A 20,928-nucleotide genomic window follows, 5' to 3' on the forward strand; every position below is an offset into this window, starting at 1 on the left:
ATTCATAACCTCGGTGTAGTATTAATCAATATATGTTACAAAAGTGTACAATGAGTGTGCCGTTAAAACTAAGAAACGAGTCCCAGAATGATCAAGGGAGTTATATGGTGAGGTAACTCTCTGTCCCCCATCCATGAGGAAGATTCCTGTTGTTACCTGAAGGGCATGCTTTTGAAGATATAAGGGCTGGGAAGTATCGCTCCCCAGAAATTTCTAGAACTCTCCAGAACATTAGAGTGTATTCTAGAATATTGCATTCGAGAGCATTACAAGACATCCCAGAATGTTCTGGAATGCTCCATAATGATCCGGGATATACTGGAATGTTCGGGGATAGTCTGGAACATTCGGAAAGACTCCAGAATGTTTGGGAACATCGTGGAACATCCCAGCTCATTGATGAACATTCCAGAACACTTTCTAATGCTGTGTAATGTTCTGAAACATTGCGGACTATTCGACACCTTTTTGGTATGTTCTGGGATTCGACATTGGTGGGGCTACCCATTGGTCGGGATGTATAAACAAGACCTGTCGTGGATTCTAACGTCAGCTTCATATCAGGGACGAAGGTAAGAACTGAGAAGTTAGTGAAGTGAGTGGGCACAAACGGAGTGACACAGTGACTGAATATAAAACGAAAACAAAGTATGAAAATTGTGTAAATGTACTTACTGAATTTGTTAATAAAAAGTTAGTTTGATTTATATTTCAAACAATGCCCGAACGTAAAAGAGGCGTAGATATTGGCAGTTCTGAAGCAAAACGACGAAAAATAAAAAGCGAAAAGAAAAGCAAAGAGCGCGAAGCACGTTTAAGATCCCAACGAACCACAATGTGCTCCATGATAAGCAGAGAAACCGAAGAAATGCGAACTGCGAACTCAAGCCAGCCATGAAAATATTATCCTAAGAGCAAAGAGGACAAGCAAACAGTATAACCTAACAAATGAAGCATTCCACGACCACCTGGCGAAAGAATATAACAAACACATACATGTAATAATCGGAAAAATTGATAACATCTGCCAATTTAACAACAACAAAAAGTCACTGGAGGAACACTAGAATTCTCTTGCGTGAATGAAAAAATTCGATTCCCCCACTGGAAGCACGTCCGCAGAAGTTTTTATATTACATGACCTGGGAAACTCCGGAATCAACAATTTCATCAAAATATAAAAGTGTACGAAGCCTGCTTCTAGTTGACTGTTTTCGGTGTCATTTCGATCAGCACTAAAAGCAACCAAATCGATTATGTTTTTTACATCCAAGGACAAAGCTATCGTAACATGGGATCTTTACTAACACTACCCAACTAAGACCATCAATTTCTACAAAATTCTTTCATCGAAAGTGAAGAAACGGAAATTGATTAACTATGCACAAATATCAGTGGATTGATACGAGAAGTAGCTCAAGATGTACAGAGGAACTTACACAGATATAACCAACTGATTCACGTATTGAAAACAGCACTAGACTGAGTGATTGCTGATGACTATTAAGTTATAATTCAAGTCGACAAAAGACCACCTGGAGGACACTGAAACGTCCCCTTAGAAAAAGTAATGAATTACTGTGCTGATAAACCTCTTACATTATTTGATTTTCAAACAGCTGAGCAGAACTGAACGTACTCAGACATTTCGCTCTTTCCCTATTCTGATCAACACTAAACTGAGACACAATGTTTTTAGCGCGACGCAGTCTCACTTTTAATAATCCCTACAAAAGAATGGCCCCTACTAACAATAACCCATACCTTTCACAAATCACTTACCTCACAAAAATCTTCCTTACTCAAACTACTGCAATACAGCGAGCGCCAATACTGCCAGCTAAATAAAAGATTCAAACTGCTGAAGGCACTAACTACAGACAGGCATAGTTAGCAAATGAAAGATTTTTATAGAGAACAAACAATGTAATTGCCTTAATAGTGTTCAAAACTCATAATATCTATATGAGTTCATGGTATCCAATATTACAAATTTACTATCTCTGTCCAGATCATCCGCTCTCAAAACTCCGCCATCTCACTCGCCACATCCACCACTGCTGGCAGCTCACCTCCAACTGCGCAACGCTACGCGCTGTTAATAGCCAACTGCCCAACACTACAATGGCGAGTATTACAACAATGCCAACCAGCCACAGACTGCACACAGCACAGCCAGTGATTTTCATACAGAGCGCTACGTGGCGTAACCAATAAAAAAACCTATACAGCCTACTGACAACACAAACATCGATTTACTGTACCTCAGATAGACGAAATCGCCATCGTAATTATGGACAATGAAAACACAAACCGTGACACAGTTATACAACGAAGAAGAGAAGGGCTACAATGCACTGCAGAGACACACCGCTCATGTTAATGCTCTCCAATATCAATTAATATTTCTGCACGGATAGGACGGATATCATTTTAACGAGAAAGTCATTTCCAAGGATCTCTGTGATTACAGCTTAATGATCAGAGGCAATGAAATATAAATCACATTTTCAATACTCGCCCTTTATTCCAACAATTCCTGGTAGATAGGTATGCAAAAATGGAAGCGGAACGGATGCTTTACATAAGACTGAATCATAAGAAACTACGCACGGAATAATACATCCACATTGGAGACGCAGTCACAAATGACAGAAACATTGACGATGCTGGAACAATGTTAATCTAACCCTCATCATACATAGGAAGTCGGAGATATATGCACGAATACACTGAACATCCCATGACCTACAGAAGAAAATATGGACGACCTGATCTCTTCATAACAATCACATGCAACTCATCGTGGCCAGAAATCAAAGAACAGCTAACATACTGACAAGCCCTCATGCATCGACCCGACATAACAGCCGAGTTTTCCAAAGAAAATAATTGAGATTTATTGAAGTCATCACAAAATGCCACGTCTTTGGAACTGCTAGATTCTGCATTTATGCAATCGAATGACAAAAACCAGGACTGCCTCACTCACACAATCTCATATGGCTACAGGACAGTATTCATAACAGGGATATCGACAAAAACGTCCAAGGTGAGTTTCCTAATTCACAAGAAGATCCGGAACTATACGACATAGTACTGAAAACCATGATAAACGGACCATGCAGGTCATTAAACCCCCATTCGCCATGTATGAGTGATGGAAAATTAAAAAAAAAAAAAATTCCCTAAAACAATGTGTGGACGACCCACAAACCTGAAGTGATGGCTCTCCCAAATACAGAAGAAGATCACCAATAAACGGTGGCCTCACAGCAAAATAACGAATACGAGGCAGCGACGAACTGAAAATAGTTAATCAGTGGGTAGTACCATATAAACAATACTTACCAAAATGTTCTAAGCACACCAGGAGACGAGGTCGATGTATGCTGAAAAGAAATATGCAAAAGAAAATTCCGGGTGAAGAGACAATACACAAACCGATATATACGATGGTAAACGTTGAAGAAAGTGTGGAATTCCCTAGAGAATTTCTAAACTATTTGCAATTACCAGGAATGCCATTACACTGCCTTCGACTTATGATTGGATCTCCGATCATACTACTCAGCAAGCTCATTTCATCAAATCTATGTAAGGCAACAGCTGTTTGACGATCAATAATGTTTATAAACAAGTATTGTAAATAATTAGAAAATTTTTTCAATAACAATTCTTTACTTCTTGTACTTAAAATAGTATTGTAAATAGTTAGGATAAATTTTCAATAAAATTTCTTTACTTCGAACTTAAAATTTTGTCCTTTAATTCCAAGTACCATACAATCTCATATCAACTCCCTGAGCGAAGCCGGGTAGCCCAGATAACGTTAAATAAAATGACGGAACGGTTGACTCTGATCTTGTACGTCGAATATAGTTTAACAACATAAAAACACATTATTTCACCAAATCAGCCTTTTCAGTAGTTGCAAGGGCAACAGTCTGGATGATTGACTGATCTGCCCTTGTAACGCTAACCAAAACGGCCTTGCTGTGTTGGTACTGCGAACGGCTGAAAGCAAGGGGAAACTACGGCCGTAATTTTTCCCGAGGGCATGAGGCTTTACTGTATTGTTAAATGATGATGGCATCCTCTCGGGTAAAATATTCCGGAGGTAAAATAGTCCCCCATTCGGGTCTCCGGGCGGCGACTACTCAAGAGGATGTCGTTATCAGGAGAAAGAAAACTGGCGTTCTACGGATAGGAGCGTGGAATGTCAGATCCCTTAATCGGGCAGGTAGGTTAGAAAATTTAAAAAGGGATATGGACAGGTTAAAGTTAGATATAGTGGGAATTAGTGAAGTTCGGTGGCAGGAGGAACAAGACTTCTGGTCAGGTGACTACAGGGTTATAAACACAAAATCAAATAGGGGTAATGCAGGAGTAGGTTTACTAATGAATACGAAAATAGGAATGCGGGTAAGCTACTACAAACAGCATAGTGAACGCATTATTGTTGCAAAGATAGATATGAAGCCCCGCCTACTACTGTAGTACAAGTTTATATGCCAACTAGCTCTGCAGATGACGAAGAAATTGAAGAAATGTGACGAAATAAAATAAATTATTTAGATAGTGAAGGGTGGCGAAAATTTAATAGTCATAGGTGACTGAAATTCGGTAGCAGGAAAAGGTAGAGAAGGAAATGTAGTAGGTGAATATGGATTGGGGCTATGGGGCTAAGAAATGAAAGAGGACGCCGCCTGGTAGAATTTTGCACTGAGCGTAAGTTAATCATAGCTAACACTTGGTTCAAGAATCATTAAAGAAGGTTGTATACATGGAAGAATCCTGGAGATACTAAAAGGTATCAGACAGATTATATAAAGGTAAGACAGAGATTTAGGAACCAGGTTTTAAATTGTAAGACATTTCCAGGAGCAGATGTGGACTCTGACCACAATCTATTGGTTATGATCTGTAGATTAAAACTGAAGAAACTGCAAAAAGGTGGGAATTTTAGGAGATGGGACCTGGATAACCTGACTAAACCAGAGGTTGTACAGAGTTTCAGGGAGTGCATAAGGGAACAATTGACAGGAAGGGGGGAAAGAAATACAGCAGAAGAAGAATGGCTAGCTCTGAGGGATGTAGTAGTGAAGGCAGCAGAGGATCAAGTAGGTAATATGACGAGAGCTAGTAGAAATCCTTGGGTAACAGAAGATATATTGAATTTAATTGATGAAAGGAGACAATATAAAAATGCAGTAAATGAAGCAGGCAAAAAGGAATACAAACGTCTCAAAAATGAGATCGACAGGAAGTGCAAAATTGCTAAGCGGGGATGGCTAGAGGTCAAATGTAAGGATGTAGAAGCGAGTATCACTAGAGGTAAGATAGATACTGCCTACAGGAAAATTGAAGAGACCTTTGGAGATAAGAGAACCACTTGCATGAACATCAAGAGCTCAGATGGAAACCCAGTTCTAAGCAAAGAAGGGAAAGCAGAAAGGTGGAAGGACTATATAGAGGGTCTATACAAGGCCGATGTACTTGAGGACAATGTTATGGAAATGGAAGAGGATGAAGATGAAGATGAAATGGGAGATACGATACTGCGTGAAGAGTTTGACAGAGCACTGAAAGACCTGAGTCGAAACAAGGCCCCAGAGTAGACAACATTCCATTAGAACTACTGACGGCCTTGGGAGAACCAGTTCTGACAAAACTCTACCATCTGGTGAGCACGATGTATGAAACAGGCGAAATATCCTCAGACTTCAAGAAGAATATAATAATTCCAATCCCAAAGAAAGCAGGTGTTGACAGGTGTGAAAATTACCGAACTATCAGTTTAATAAGTCACAGCTGGAAAATACTAACGCGAATTCATTACAGACGAATGGAAAAACTGGTAGAAGCCGAGCTCGGGGAAGATCAGTTTGGATTCCGTTGAAATGTTGGAACACGTGAGGCAATACTGACCCTACGACGTATCTTAGAAGCTAGATTAAGGAAGGGCAAACCTACGTTTCTAGCATTTGTAGACTTAGAGAAAGCTTTTGACAACGTTGACTGGAATACTCTCTTTCAAATTCTGAAGGTGGCATGGGTAAAATACAGGTAGCGAAAGGCTATTTACAATTTGTACAGAAACCAGATGGCAGTTATAAGAGTCGAGGGACATGAAAGGGAAGCAGTGGTTGGGAAGGGAGTGAGACAGGGTTGTAATTTCTCCCCGTTGTTATTCAATCTGTATATTGCGCAAGCAGTGAAAGAAACAAAAGATAAATTCGGTGTAGGTATTAAAATACATGAAGAAGAAATAAAAACTTTGAGATTCGCCGATGACATTGTAATTCTGTCAGAGACAGCAAAGGACTTGGAGGAGCAGTTGAACAGAATGGATATTGTCTTGAAAGGAGGATATAAGATGAACAACAAAAGTAAAACGAGGATAATGGAATGTAGTCGAATTAAGTCGGGTGATGCTGAGGGAATTAGATTAGGAAATGAGACACTTAAAGTAGTAAAGGAATTTTGCTATTTGGGGAGCAAAATAACTGATGATGGTCGAAGTAGAGACGATATAAAATGTAGACTGGCAATGGCGAGGAAAGCGTTTCTGAAGAAGAGAAATTTGTTAACATCGAGTATAGTTTTAAGTGTCAGGAAGTAATTTTTGACAGTATTTGTATGGAGTGTAGCCATGTATGAAAGTCAAACATTGACGATAGATAGTTTGGACAAGAAGCGAATAGAAGCTTTTGAAATGTGGTGCTACAGAAGAAGGCTGAAGATTAGATGGGTAGATCACATTACTAATGAGGAAGTATTGAATAGGATTTGGGAGAAGAGAAGTTTGTGGCACAACTTGACTAGAAGGAGGGATCGGTTGGTAGGACATGTTCTGAGGCATCAAGAAATCACCAATTTAGTATTGGAGGGCAGCGTGGAGGGTAAAAATTGTAGAGGGAGACCAAGAGATGAATACACTAAGCAGATACAGAAGGATGTAGGTTGCGGTAGGTACTGGGAGATGAAGAAGCTGGCACGGGATAGAGTAGCATGAAGAGCTGCATGAAATCAGTCTCAGGACTGAAGACCACAACAACAACAACAACTTAATACGATGGTCATGATTTTTTCAACCAAGCGAAAACCAATTGTTTCCTCAGTTCCTGTCCAACTGCACTACAGGTCTATAACATTGTCGTCTGCGTTTCTTCTGTTGAGCATCCTGCACGACGTTGTGTTTTTACACTGGAAAGCCACTGTCAACTGCGGGCGGCACCGCTGAAGCGTCTTATATTCCAAGAGGTTATGGAAAACGGGGCAGATCGGTCATTAGAAAGTCAGGATGGACGACACTGTTTCGGTGTCCTGGAATATGAGCCACAAAGTAGACGATTGCTGAGCTGTAACATGTGGGAAGTTTCACGCATTAAGTGCGGGTAATCTCTACCACGGATGACTCTTTTAGTGAAAGAACACGAAGTTCATATGCAAGATTTTCCCTTATTATGTGTGAAACGAGAGTGTACATCTTGGCATTTTTTTCATGCTCTGGTAATGGGACCTGCGACAGCTGTTGCAAAGTTTTGTCTTTTCAGTCCAATATCCTATTAAGAAGGGTGTAAGAAAAGGCTGTAGCGTTTCGTCCCTTCTCTTCAATCTGTACATCGAGGAAGCAATGATAGAAATAAAGGAAAGGTTCAGGTGTGGAATTAAAATACAAGGTGAAAGGATATCAATGATACGATTCGCTGATGCAATTGTTATCCTGAGTGAAAGTGAAGAAGAATTAAATGATCTGCTGAACGGAATGAACAGTCTAATGAGTACACAGTATGGTTTGAGAGTAAATCGGAGAAATACGAAGGTAATGAGAAGTAGTAGAAATGAGAACAGCGAGAAATCAGGATTGATGGTCACGAAGCCAATGAAGTTAAGGAATTCTGCTACCTAGGCAGTAAAATAACCAATGACAGACGGAGCAAGGAGGACATCAAAAGCAGACTCGCTATGGCAAAAAAGGCATTTCTGGCCAAGAGAAGTCTAGTAATATCAAATACCGGCCTTAATTTGAGGAAGAAATTTCTGAGGATGTACAGTCGTGGAGAAAACGAGCGAGAGCCCCTCGCCTTTTCGTTATGCTGATCCGCACACCTTTAAAGTCTGCTACACAGCATAACACGCAAAGCGACGAAGTGCTACCAACAAACTATACACAGGCGTGATATTGAAAAACTATCCGAAATTCGTCAGACTGTTTTCAATCATGTGTAAGACTATATTAATGGTGATTAGTGTTTTAAAAAATGGCTCTCAGCACTATGGGACTTAACTTCTGAGGTCATCAGTCCCCTAGAACTTAGAACTACTTAAACCTAACTAACCTATGGACATCACACACATCCACTCCCGAGGCAGGATTTGAACCTGCGACCGTAGCAGTCGCGCGGTTCCAGACTGTAGCGCCTAGAACCACTCGGCCACTACGGCCGGCGATTAGTGTGTTAACCACAACACCTAAATATAAGATATAAATGAAAGAAGAAAAGCTAATTAATATGAACTGTACTAGTAAAAATGAATTTCACCTTATCGAGATAACATAACATAACGGTTTTAGTAAGACAAAGTACCCCAGATCGTTACGAATTAGCAAAATATTATGCTCATTCGGTCGCGAAATGGTCTGTGTCATCGTTCAGACCAGTCATACTGGATTACCGTTGCTGACCTTCCATGAAAGTGTGCAAATTCAGTTTAAAATCATTCAGAGCAACACTTAAGTCAATTCAGTTATTGACAGAAGAGGAAAAAGTAGGCAGTAACAAGTATGAAATTCTACAAGAGTTTGCCGGCCGGTGTGGCCGTAAGATTCTAGGCGCTTCAGTCTGGAACCACGTGACCGCTATGGTCGCAGGTTCGAATCCTGCCTCGGGCATGGATATGTGTGATGTCCTTAGGTTAGTTAGATTTAAGTAGTTCTAAGTTCTAGGGGACTGATGACCACAGATGTTAAGTCCCATAGTGCTCAGAGCCATTTTCTACAAGATTTTCATATCGACATCCACAGGGCGCCGATACAGAATAAAGGTAGCAATAAAACGTATTGGGGGAACGATAATTTCTTAAAATTCCTTTACTGATGGTCTATCTGCCTCCATCGAGACTAGAACCGAAAACAGACCAGACCTCCCTTGCAGTAGCAAACACCTTTCACTACGCTACCAGAGAACCCAGGTAAACAGCCCTCTATTATTACCCCATACATGAATTAGCAGGAAATTTCGCAGTGAAAATGCCAAAATGATCTGCAGTTTCTGTTGTATAGAGCTTTCTGGACTCAAAAACATGAACTGTCTCCCTTTATGTCACCGCTTATGTGAAATAAAGTGAGTAAATTTAGTAGGATAATTCTGCACCACCCCAGGAAATAAACGGCGACGTAGCTGCCAAACGTTTTCTACAATGTTTCGAATTCTCCATCAGAAGTGCCACAGCCAGAAAACGTTCATTAGCCGAAGTATTCCTTAAGGTAGCTAGCAATGGGAATGCTCTCACATCTAAAACGCGGTGGCATTAATAGTGGGATCTATTGTACACAAATGGATTTTATTTGCATTCCTGTAAACGTGATTTGGATCGAAAACGTAGCTACGGTTAATATGCTGATGTATCGACTGCAACTGGAACATTTCGAATAAAGAGTAGGGGAAAATTAATATGCGGCCCTCATCTTCACTAACTGTGGTAGCTATTTTCGTTGTTAGGATTTCGTCACGTAAATCGGTAAAAATGGAACCCTACTAGCCTCGCTTTCTTGACCGTCTATCTGTCCACCCAACCCTTAAAACCCGTTTACCTCGAGTACGGGTGGACATAATATGCGGAAATGTATCACACGTCCTGCGGTATACGGTCCCTTGGTGGTGTAAAAAAGTGAGCTATGTCAACGCAATCTAAAGGTACGGCCGTTTATGTAAAGAAAATTTACGCGAAAGGTCAAAAAATGGCTCTAAGAAGTATGCCACCAAACTGCTTAGGTCATCAGTCCCCTGGATGTAAAACTACTTCAACCTACCTAACCTAACACACATCTATGCCGGGGAAGGATTCGAACTGACGGTGCAAGGAGCCGCGCGGTCCCCGATACGACGCCGTTGAGCGCTCGGCTAACGCGCGCCGGCAAGCTGTTACTATCATCTGGTGTTGCTAAAAAGTTATTCACTTCTGGTGTATAATTTCTGCGCAGTTCATTTAAGAAAAAATAATTGAAATATATTTGATGTTACGGAAGAGGAAGGACGCCTAATTCATTTCCCCTAGTCTTCATTCATGATGTTAGATTCGCAATCTGAGCATATGTACTATCCACAAACACAGTTTAGATCCAAGTCATAGTCACCGATATGCGAATAAAACACATTGGCTTATACTTGAGGTATTTCGTTTCGCACGAAGTGGTGGCAGACGATGCTATGGCGTCTTCGAAACGCGAGTTTCGCCAGTGCTAGCTATCTCAGCACATCAGCTGAGCGAACTTGCATAGTATGTTGGTAGCACTTCGTCGCCTTGCCTGTTATACTGTATAGCAGACTTTAAAGCTGTGCGGATCAGCATAACGAACAGGCGAGGGGTCTCGCTCGTTTTGTCCATCTGGAGTACAGCATTGTATGGTAGTGAAACATGGACTGTGGGAAAACCGGAACAGAAGAGAATCGAAGCATTTGAGATGTGGTGATATAGACGAATGTTGAAAATTAGGTGGACTGATAAGGTAAGGAATGAGGAGGTTCTACGCAGAATGGGAGAGGAAAGGAATATGTGGAAAACACTGATAAGGAGAAGGGACAGGATGATAGGACATCTGCTAAGACACGAGGGAATGACTTCCATGGTACTAGAGGGAGCTTTAGAGGGCAAAAACTGTAGAGGAAGACAGAGATTGGAATACGTCAAGCAAATAATTGAGGACGTAGGTTGCAAGTGCTACCCTGAGATGAAGAGGTTAGCACAGGAAAGGAATTTGTGGCGGGCTGCATCAAACCAGTCAGTAGACTGATGACCAAAAAAAAAAAAAAAAAAAAAAAAAAAAAAAAAAAAAAAAAAAAAAAAAAAAAAAATCCTAGTACATTGTTAGTGGTATGAGACTGTTCCAAGTTGAGATAAACTGAAAAGGGTGTTCCGGCTCCCGCATTCATTTTATGCAGAGAACCTTTATCGAAACTGAGGAATTTAACCTATTTTTAATTTGTTCATCGGAAAATTTCATTTTTTTTCAGTATCAGATACGCATTGGAAATTACATGACATGTTTCAATCACTCTGGATTATCTTCATGGCTAAAAATTCTGCACGACAGAATTAAAGTACTATTTTTTTGAAACCGGTAATTGTTTCTCACTGCGACGTAGAAGTTTGAAATTCGTGTTAAAGTTGCCTACAATAGTTCTCTCTAAAGCTGAGGAAACGAGGCGCCTTGTGACGTCATCCTAGGGCAACGCAAGGTGTGGACAAAACACACGCAAATAAATAGCTGTAAGTCTTAAATTCATTTGAAATGTATGGTGGATTAATGGTGTCACATAGTCACCGAACTACTCTGCAATTTTGCTGAACGCCACCGCGGACGTTTCACACTAGGGAGAGCTCGTCACATCACCAGTTACCCACATTTTACCACTTCTTTTGAAGTCTCTGCGGTGGCGCTCAAATCCGCGACACAATGCGTTTGCTCTGTTTTCTTTTGGGTGGCTAAGAATAAGATCTCAGATACGCCATCGCTCAGAATCGACACAGAAACCTCAGAGAGTAGCATAAAGGTAGTGACTGAAACCACCCATTTTGCTGGGGTGTTGACTGCCGCATATTTCGTGGTCGAGAACCTCAGTTCTCAGTGTGATGAACAAGAGGAGAACGCTATTGACATCTTTGACGCTGCTGACATTACTCTCTAAGGGTATTCTGGGTCTGCGTCCCCACAGAACGTGATCGTAGCGCTCTGGAGTGCAGTGCGACCGCTATCTTTGCTCTGGTGTACAGGTTGGAACCACTAGGGACCGTTCAGTATCATGCAATGAAATTTGAAGGTGATCTGAAGCTACATAGGGTGCTTATGTTTTTTAGCTGTCTTGGTTTGCGTCCTTCATCACGGATGGATGCAGCCTTAACACATGCGTGAATAGAATGGCAAAAGGTCACTCTAAGGCGCTCGGTTCGGCAATAGTAGCACATACCAACATTTATGTAAAAATATTCCTTTACAGAGAATAGCTACGAATTATTCCTAGCTGGCCACAGGCGCGCAACTGGCGTCGGAGGAGTGTCATGCGGTTGCCTATTTGCAGGCATCTAAGTCTACTTCGCCGGTTTTTCATTTCAGATGCTGTAAAGTCCTCTAGATCAAAGCAGCCTCTGTGACAATATTTTAAGGCCATTGGCTGAAGGGAAGGCTTCTTCTCGCCGGGGGAAGGTAGGAACACGAGGTGTAGGAGAAGTGACCATGAGCCTCTCCTGCTTAATTATTAAGCTTTCTTTATTGTTTTATTTTCAAACAGTTCGCCATCCGCTGGTTATGGCCCTGCTCAAGACAAACACGCAACATTGTGTGAATGTGGTACAGGTAGGCTGTTCCAAAGTTGACGCAAGTGGCAACGGAGTCCGTGTCCATCTCTCATTCTGCTTGTAGGCGGGTGCAGCTAGTTCACTAGACTGCTTTAGTGCAAATGTTTTGCACATGCATGAGTTGTTCAGCCATTCCTGTTCGCGGGCGCTCCGCCAGTGGAGTTACATCACGTATCATACGGCCTGGTTGCAAGACTGCCTGAAATTAATCCGTTTGCATAGCGCTGCACACCTACGCCCGTGTCCAGCCACGAGCCCTCGGGCGGGTGCGTGGAACCTCGGCCATACAGTTCTCGGTGGCTTAGGTAGTTCAGATGTAGACGTAAAAGTGAGGAAACACAAGTTGGATGCGTGTACTTACGACCGTGGACGATGTGGAAGAGGCAGGGCCGGTCCTGGCGGCCGACGCTGTTGGAGGCCCAGCAGGCGAGCGTGCCGAAGTCGGTCTCGGCGGCGGGAGTGTAGCGCAGCTCGGAGGCGGCGCCGCGCGCCGCGGCGCGGGAGGCGGGCAGAGGCAGCACGTCGCGGCCGCGCTGCAGCGTCCAGCTGAAGCGCACCGCCTCGCCGCCGGGGTCGGCGTCCACCTCGCACAGCGCCGACACCGCCTCGTGGCGCACGGCGCCGACGCGCGCCTCCTCGTGGCCCGGCCGGCACCGCGGCGCGTCTGCAAACACCGCCACGTGCTCGAGGACAGGCAACATAGCGAGTTTAACCCTCCCATCAACAGAGGGACGCACAGGGGCTGGACAAAATACGGCAACACCAAAAACACATTACCAACCCTAATATGATGTAGCAAAACCGTTGGCACTCCAAACAGCTTCCTGTTCGGTTTTCAAGGGTATCTCATACTACTCTTCCTTCAAAACAGAGGCAAGTTCAGGCAATGATGATGGAGGTGCATAGCAATAACATTCCCTTCTGTCCGAGATAGACCATAAAGGCTCAATAACATTGAGGTGTGGCGACTGTGGCGGCCAGGGGAGCAGCGACAATTCTTGCTCGTGCTCTTAAAACCAGTCGTGGGCAATGCGAGCAGTGCCAAGAGGGAACATGTCGTCTAGGATCGAAGAATCGCCATCTGAGAGCAGTCACTGTAACTCTGGATGGCCCTGATCAGCCAAAATTCTTCGCTGTAATGCGACTTTGCTGAATATTCATGGGATCGTGGACGAGCATCACTGAACCACGTATAACTCTTGCGACGTAAACTGGAAACAGTTGCAAACAAGAACGACCCGACCAAATGACTGAGCCGTAGTAAAATTGCTGTTTTGAAGAGCGCGCCACAGCGCGTAGTGTGAAGCAGTTGCCCTCCATTTCTGGCGGTGGCGCCGCTGTGGCAATCGCAGCTTTGGTGTCTCCCTCTGGTGGGAAAGAGCAAAGGTTGCCTGTTGACGTGCATTTAAGGGGCGCTATGAGCTCGCCAATGGGTCAATTGGTCAGCCAGGTCAGTGTGGGGCAGTCAGTGTCTGTCTGTCGTCCGGAGTGCTAGTATGTTTAGGCCGCCAGTCTGCTCGAGTTTGTTCAGGCTATCGTCATTGGCAGTTGGATCGATCGGCTGGTCGGTCGCGCACTGAGACACAAGATCAACTGCCCGTCTTGAGCGTCGGCGCATGTGAGGTCGCCACGTCAGTCCGGTGGGCCACGCCGTATAGCGAGGGGTAGTGGCTTCGCAGCCGACACGAGAGCAACAGGAGCCAACCCACGACATCGGTCTGACCGGTGCGAGCTGCGACGCCGTGAGACGGGAGATCGGCGCGCCTTCCTGCGTCCATTGAAGCGGCTGGCAGCGGACGATTCAGGAGATCGTTTTGGGGGTGCTGCGCCAGGTCTTCGCCAGACATCGCAGTTTATTAGAAGTGATTCGTGATATAGTGTTTCATTTACTTGTTAAATTCTACATGTTTTCTTGGTCAGTCTCTCGTCCCCAGCTTGCTCGTCTGTCTCTCGTCCGCATTTGTTAGGCAGTTAGGGTCTGTCTGTCTGTCTGTCTGTCTGTGTGTGTGCCGTACGTTAATAGCTGCCTCTGCCATGTTTGTTGGATTCGGTGTTAACGAATTTATTGCTTGAAGTGTAACGGCCGAATTCCTGAAATATGTCGTTATCTTGCCTATTATCTTGAGAGGAGGTATATATGTAATGTAGAGTATGTTTGGCTAACATTGTACATTTCATGTAAGACTGCATTTCATGGGTTTTAATTTAAATGGTTATTTTAGTATATAAAGTTGCCACCCTTCCACCGTAAGCGTTTTTTTTTTTTTTGTTGTTTTTTTTTAATCAATCTGCACCTTCGGTGGCAAGTTAATCTTTTAATGTTAGAGTTTTGTACCATTTCCATGCCTCCTACAGGGTGCATAGTTTATGAACTTGTGTGAGTTGTTAAAAGTTTTAATTTAAAGTAATCTGGTGTGTTGCAGATTTGAACCAGTGTAGTCTTTCAGAGGTTGTTGTGAGCGGTCGTAACTACGGCCATCTCAAAAGGGAGCGGCAAGGTTCTCAGCCCGAAAGCTCATACTGTCAAAAATTTGTTTTTTCTGCCTCTCAATAAATTGTAACTTGATATTTAGAGTGCTTTCTGATTATAATTTTAAATCTGTTTCTAAAAAAAGGCTTTTAGGAATAAAATTTCCATTTGTTGAAAGAAATTTGATTTGTTTTTATCAGTTACCCACAGTTCCGTTTCAGCCGCGCTCGCGAGTGGCCGCTGTTAACTGTTGCGCTGCACTTCAGTGTTTACATCGCTGTACTTGTGCTTCGCCGAGTGCCGTCCGTCCGTTAATCTCCGTGTTCGTTCCTGTTCCTTGTGATCTGATCGCTCTTTCTGGTCTTGCTGCTGCTACTTGGAATTTCGGTTGTTTAACCGAAATTGCTTCGCTGGATTAACCATGGCTACAAACCTCAGGAAGAATACTCTGGTATTTGCTTTTGACAAAGAATCCCGTCCTGTTCAGCCGACATCCCTGGAAATAGATGACTGGATTACACAGGTAATTGGTCTAAATTCTGAAACCGTTCATACCTGGCAACTGGATCGGGAAAAATACTGTGTTTTTGTCAAGTTAATCAGTGCTTCGACTGTTGATGAAGTGTTACGAAAGTGGGGCTATGAAGTAGATTTTGTGCATAGAAATGGTTATAAAAGTAAGGTTTCCATCTATAGAGCGGACATTCATTACAAAACCGTTCGTGTCTTGAATCTCCCCATTGAAATTGAAAATGATAAGATTAAGGAAGCTCTTTTAAACTACGGAGACGTTAAATCAATTGCAAATGAAAGATGGTCGCCTCGCTTTAAACTGCAGTGTTTTAACGGGGTCCGCTGTGTAGAGATGGACGTTAAGACGAATATTCCGTCTCACATAACTGTTTGTGGGTATAAGGCACAAATTGTTTATACAGGTCAGGAAGCTACATGTCATATATGTAACGAAACCGGCCACTTCAGACAGGAATGTCCGCGGCGAACTGTTGTGCTTAAAAGTAATTTGATACAGCGTCAGAAGATTACCTTAAATGATCTGTTACCAAAGAATAGCCCGGAACAACTGGTTGAGGATGTTAACGCAGCGGGACAAGCTGATGTCTCCCTTCACTATAACAGTCAATTTCCCCCGTTAACAACAAAAGGAAACCCCGTTGCCACTACTCGTGAAACTGAAATGCAACCGAAAAAACGACCTCTGGAGATAACTGATAGTTGTTCAGAGGACGAACTGTCTTGTCCCACTCCCTCACTTCGCAAGCAAAAACAGTGCGATGAGAAGGCAGAGGAACCTGAAGGCAAAATGCGAATGGAAACTAATGAACAGAAAGATAATACACATACGGTACCAGAAAATGAAAGGGGTGTAAGCAGCATTAATTTGCAAGAAACAACAGGTGCAGTAGCCGATTGCAAAGATCAGAATCTATCTGTTAATAAACAAATTCAGGGAGAGGATGCAAAACTGCAGTCTCCATTTGTTTCCCTCGATCAGAAAGTGAGTGAAATTAATAAAGAATGAGGAAGTGGTGGCCAAACTGAAATCACGGTCAACACCTCAGGGCAGGCGCCGGCAACCGAAATTGCTAAAGCGTCTGCTGCTGCTCCAGCTCCAGATAAGCCGCGAAGTAAAATACCGACGCAACCAAATGAGAATGTAGCTCGTAACCAAGGGAAGGGAAAATCCAGTAGGGGCGACCCAAGCCCAAAGAATGTTCAGTCCGAAACGGTCGTACACGAATCACTGGAGGAAAAATCAGAAAGTTTACCAGGAAATCAGTCTGCTTGCGGTACAAGAGAAAACATCAGAAGTAGAAAAAAAACGGGACAGTAACTAATAAACTGATTGAAGTGTTATTCCATGTTCAGCCTTCCGAGAAAACTGTTACAGCTTAACTGAACCACAGTAAACTAAATTAGTTCAACAAAACAACTACATAGTGACAGCACAATGACGCAATCTTATTCTGTCACCACTATAAACATAAATAAAATCACGACCGGTTTGAAATTATCGGCCCTTAAGGAATTTTTGTACGAATCCGCGACTGATATTGCCCTGTTACAAGAAGTACTAATTTCGGATTTGGTAATTCCCGGTTTTGCCAGTTACATAAATGTGTCTCCCGAAACAAGTGTTGGAACAGCTATTTTGGTAAGGGAAGGGATTACAGTAAGCGAGGTGGAACGACTGGAATCCGGAAGGGGAATAGGACTAAATATCTATGATGTGACTATCATCAACTTGTACGCCCCTTCAGGAAGTTCTCATCGAGCTGACAGGGCACGTTTCTTCAAAGACGACTTGATATACTTGTTAAGGAAATCACCAAGACAGTTATTACTTGGAGGTGATTTTAATTGTGTTTTAAATCGAAAAGATCAGTTACCTAATTTTAATTTCTCAAGTGAACTAAAACAATTAGTTACTGGTTTAGAATTAAAGGATATATGGGAAATCAAATACCCCTCCATTGTTAAGTTCACTTATGTCACGGCAACATCACGTAGCAGGATTGATAGACTATATATTTCTAAAAATCTTGTAACTTCCGTGACAAAAGTAGAAACCATTCCTACGTACTTTTCAGACCATTCAAGTGTCTTAGCTTGCATAAATCTAACAAGACAGCCGGTTCGCCGATTCAAGAATCAGTGGAATTTGAACACTTCCTTGTTAGTTAATCATGATTTAGAAGATCTGATTAAAGAAACATTGGCAATATGCCTGCGAGCCCGTAGTAGATATGCCACTGCTATTGACTGGTGGATTAAAATGGCAAAGCCAAAGTTGAGGAAAGTTCTTATTCAATACAGTGCCCAGAGCGCAAGGGAAATGAAATGCACTATAGAGTATTACTATTCCGTTTTGAGAGATCTATATGATCAAGTCTCAGCAGGTTCCTCACTTCGGATAGCAGACATCAAAAAGTCAAAGCCAAGTTACTTAATATCAAGAGAAGTCAAATGGAAGGGTTGAAAATAAAATCGAAGGCAAATTCGGTGTCAGCAGATGAAACTACTTCCCTATATCATTTAGTGAAGCATACGAAAAACGGGAGAAGGACTTTTATTGAAGAAATTCGAACAAAACACGGCACGATTCTCAGAACCCAGCAGGATATCATGGACGAGATTTATCGCTATTATTGCGAGCTATATTCTGTACATCAAAGTAGTGATGCTTCCTTGGAAGAATTCCTTGACATCCTAGCCCCACAGCTGACAGACGATGACAACGAAAATTTTCTCGAGGTTGTCAGTGAAGAAGACGTGTATGAGACTCTGTGCGCCTCGCCACCAAAAAAATCCCCAGGACCGGATGGTCTGCCAGCAGAATTTTACATCCGTTACTGGCCAATAGTGGGTGCGAAAATCACGGACATTGTAAATGAGGTTATTCAGGGTAAAATGATTCCGGCTGAGTTTAAGGAGAGTAAAATTGTTCTGGTGCCAAAAAATAATGGAAACAAAGATTTAAATAATTTTCGTCCAATTTCACTGCTGAATTCTGATTATAAATTAATAGCTAGAATAATAAACAAGAGAATTTCATGCCTTACAGATAAAATTATTTGTCAACATCAGAACTGTGCGCAAGGCAGAACCATTTCTCAAAATCTAGCGGAATTCAGGGATATCATTGCAATAACTTCTGTAACAAACATAAAGTGTGCTTTATTGTTTTTAGAATTTTATAAGGCGTTCGATGTAGTAAACCATGAATATCTTCTACAGACTTTGAAGAAAATAGGTTTCAACGATAGGGTTATACAGTTGATTAAGAACATAGCAACTGGAATAAATGCTAAAATAGCGGTGAATTGTCAACAATCCAGGCCGATGCAAATACAACGAGGTGTTCCACAAGGAAGTCCTCTGTCCATGTCGCTCTTCGCAATTTCGCTGGAACCTTTCCTCCGACATGTCCATGCTACATTAAAAGGCTTAACATTATCAGGAAACAAAACAGTTATAAGGGCCTATGCTGACGATATAGGGGTCATTATAAGGAATAATGACGAGGTAACCACGCTAGCAACAGTGATTGATTCGTACTGTAGAGCATCTGGAGCCAATGCAAACGGAAAAAAAAGTAAGATGTTAAATCTCAGAGGTTTTGATAATATCAACGTCGAGTGGGCAAACTTAGTCCGACAACATGAAACACTTGGGATCACCCTGACAGCATGCCCTATGAAAATGACGGCTTTAAATTGGAAAGTTGCAGCAGATAAAGTGCAAGGAGCCATTGTAGAGAATTTAACTCGATATATGAACCAAGTTCAAAGAACACAGTATATCAACTCATGCATCCTTGCTAAGGCTTATTATACTGCCCAGCTGTTTCCAATACCGAGAATGATAGCGAGGAGAATAATGTCCAAAATCACAAAATTTTTGTGGAGAGGTGAAGTGTTCAGAGTACCTGCTAAAGTAGCCACTTTAGATCCTAAAAATGGTGGACTAGGATTAACTGATATAACGGATAAAGCCTCTGCTCTTTTTATCAAAAGGCAAGTTAATTTAATAAGAGACTCGCGAGAAAGCATAACCAGCCAACTTTTCGACATCATTAAACCTCCAAGCCTGCTTCCCCCGATTGACGTGCAGAATATCAACAGTCGCTTACAGCACGTGAGGATTTTCTATGTTGAGTTTAGTTATGTCAGTGTCGAACTCAGGCAGTCCCGACACTTAACATCGAGAGCCATAATGCGGGAACGAAAGAAAAGCGAAGGAAGAAACAAAATAGAACGACAGTTTCCAAACATTGAGTGGACTGAGATTTGGAAAAACATTAGTTCTAATGTGCTCACGTCTAATATAAAAACGTCATGGTACAAGACAGTTAACAACATAGTTAGCACCAATGAAAGACTGCACGCAATCGGACTCTGTGAAACAAATTTATGTCAACAATGTCATCTAGTTGACACAGTAATTCATCGATATACTTGCAGTGGTCACATGAATAGTTGGAAGTGGATCCGGGAGCAAATCGCTCTGATTACAAGAACATCCCCTGAGTATATATCGCTGTCATTGATACACAGGCCTGAAGCACGCTATTTCCCAGAAGCAAAAAATAACGCTGTGTACTGGTTGCTGGGAAATTTTGTTAACTACGTCCTTAACAAATTAGGATCCGATAGCATCATAGAGTTCAAGGTACACATGCTGTGTGAGTTCCACAAAATTAGAAGCTATTCGAATCACAAGAAAAAGTTCGGTAATATGCTAAAAATTGTATTTGAAAGAATGCGCATTGGTTAATATAAAAAAGAAGACTGTGTTGACAGTGATGTATTGTAGTTACCTTAAGGATACTATTTAAGATTTTACAGTATATTTATGATGTGTGCTTTCTCTACTTCAGAGAGCAGTTTTTTGAAATTTATAATCTAATGTACAGAACTTATGTGACATTGAGATTGTGTGTCTAATAGTGCCAAACACAAATCATGAAAGGTGCATTATTGGCTTATACTAGAAATTTGGAAATAGACAGTTTTTATAGAAATCTCCTTATCGATTGGTTAAAACCATAAGATACTATCCGATAAATGTAATATTCAATGGCTGGCACATTGCCCTGTTCATTTTTGCAGTGAAAGACTGATTATATAGATCTGATCACTTCAAATACTTAGATTCAATTAATGTCCAGAAAGTGTAGTTGGAAGGCTAGTCAACTTTATTATATATCTCCTTTCCGCCATTCTCAAGTATTTATGTTTAATTTAATTCTTTCTGGTGATTTTGTCAGTAACACAATCTTCTGTTGTCTTTCCTTAATGTCAGCGCAATTGAAATGATCAAACCGCTTTGTTTAAATAACTTCATGTATGTATAAC

The 20,928-nt window shown here is 41.9% G+C and overlaps 1 protein-coding gene across 1 annotated transcript in view; it reads right to left on the minus strand.

Moving 5' to 3' along the window:
* Positions 1–3,360: 3,360 nt before the first annotated feature.
* LOC124613517 (hemicentin-2-like) overlaps positions 3,361–20,928 on the minus strand; it is a 1,448,717-nt gene continuing 1,431,149 nt past the window's right edge. Inside the window, exons 10-11 of the mRNA XM_047142227.1 lie at positions 12,815–13,246; positions 3,361–3,392 (exon numbers count right to left, since the gene is read on the minus strand). Coding sequence (XP_046998183.1) covers positions 3,361–3,392; positions 12,815–13,246 — 464 coding nt within the window. The remainder of the gene's footprint in view (positions 3,393–12,814; positions 13,247–20,928) is intronic.

The sequence above is a fragment of the Schistocerca americana genome, chromosome 4 (genome assembly GCF_021461395.2).
Source record: "Schistocerca americana isolate TAMUIC-IGC-003095 chromosome 4, iqSchAmer2.1, whole genome shotgun sequence".
Lineage (NCBI taxonomy): Eukaryota > Metazoa > Arthropoda > Insecta > Orthoptera > Acrididae > Schistocerca > Schistocerca americana.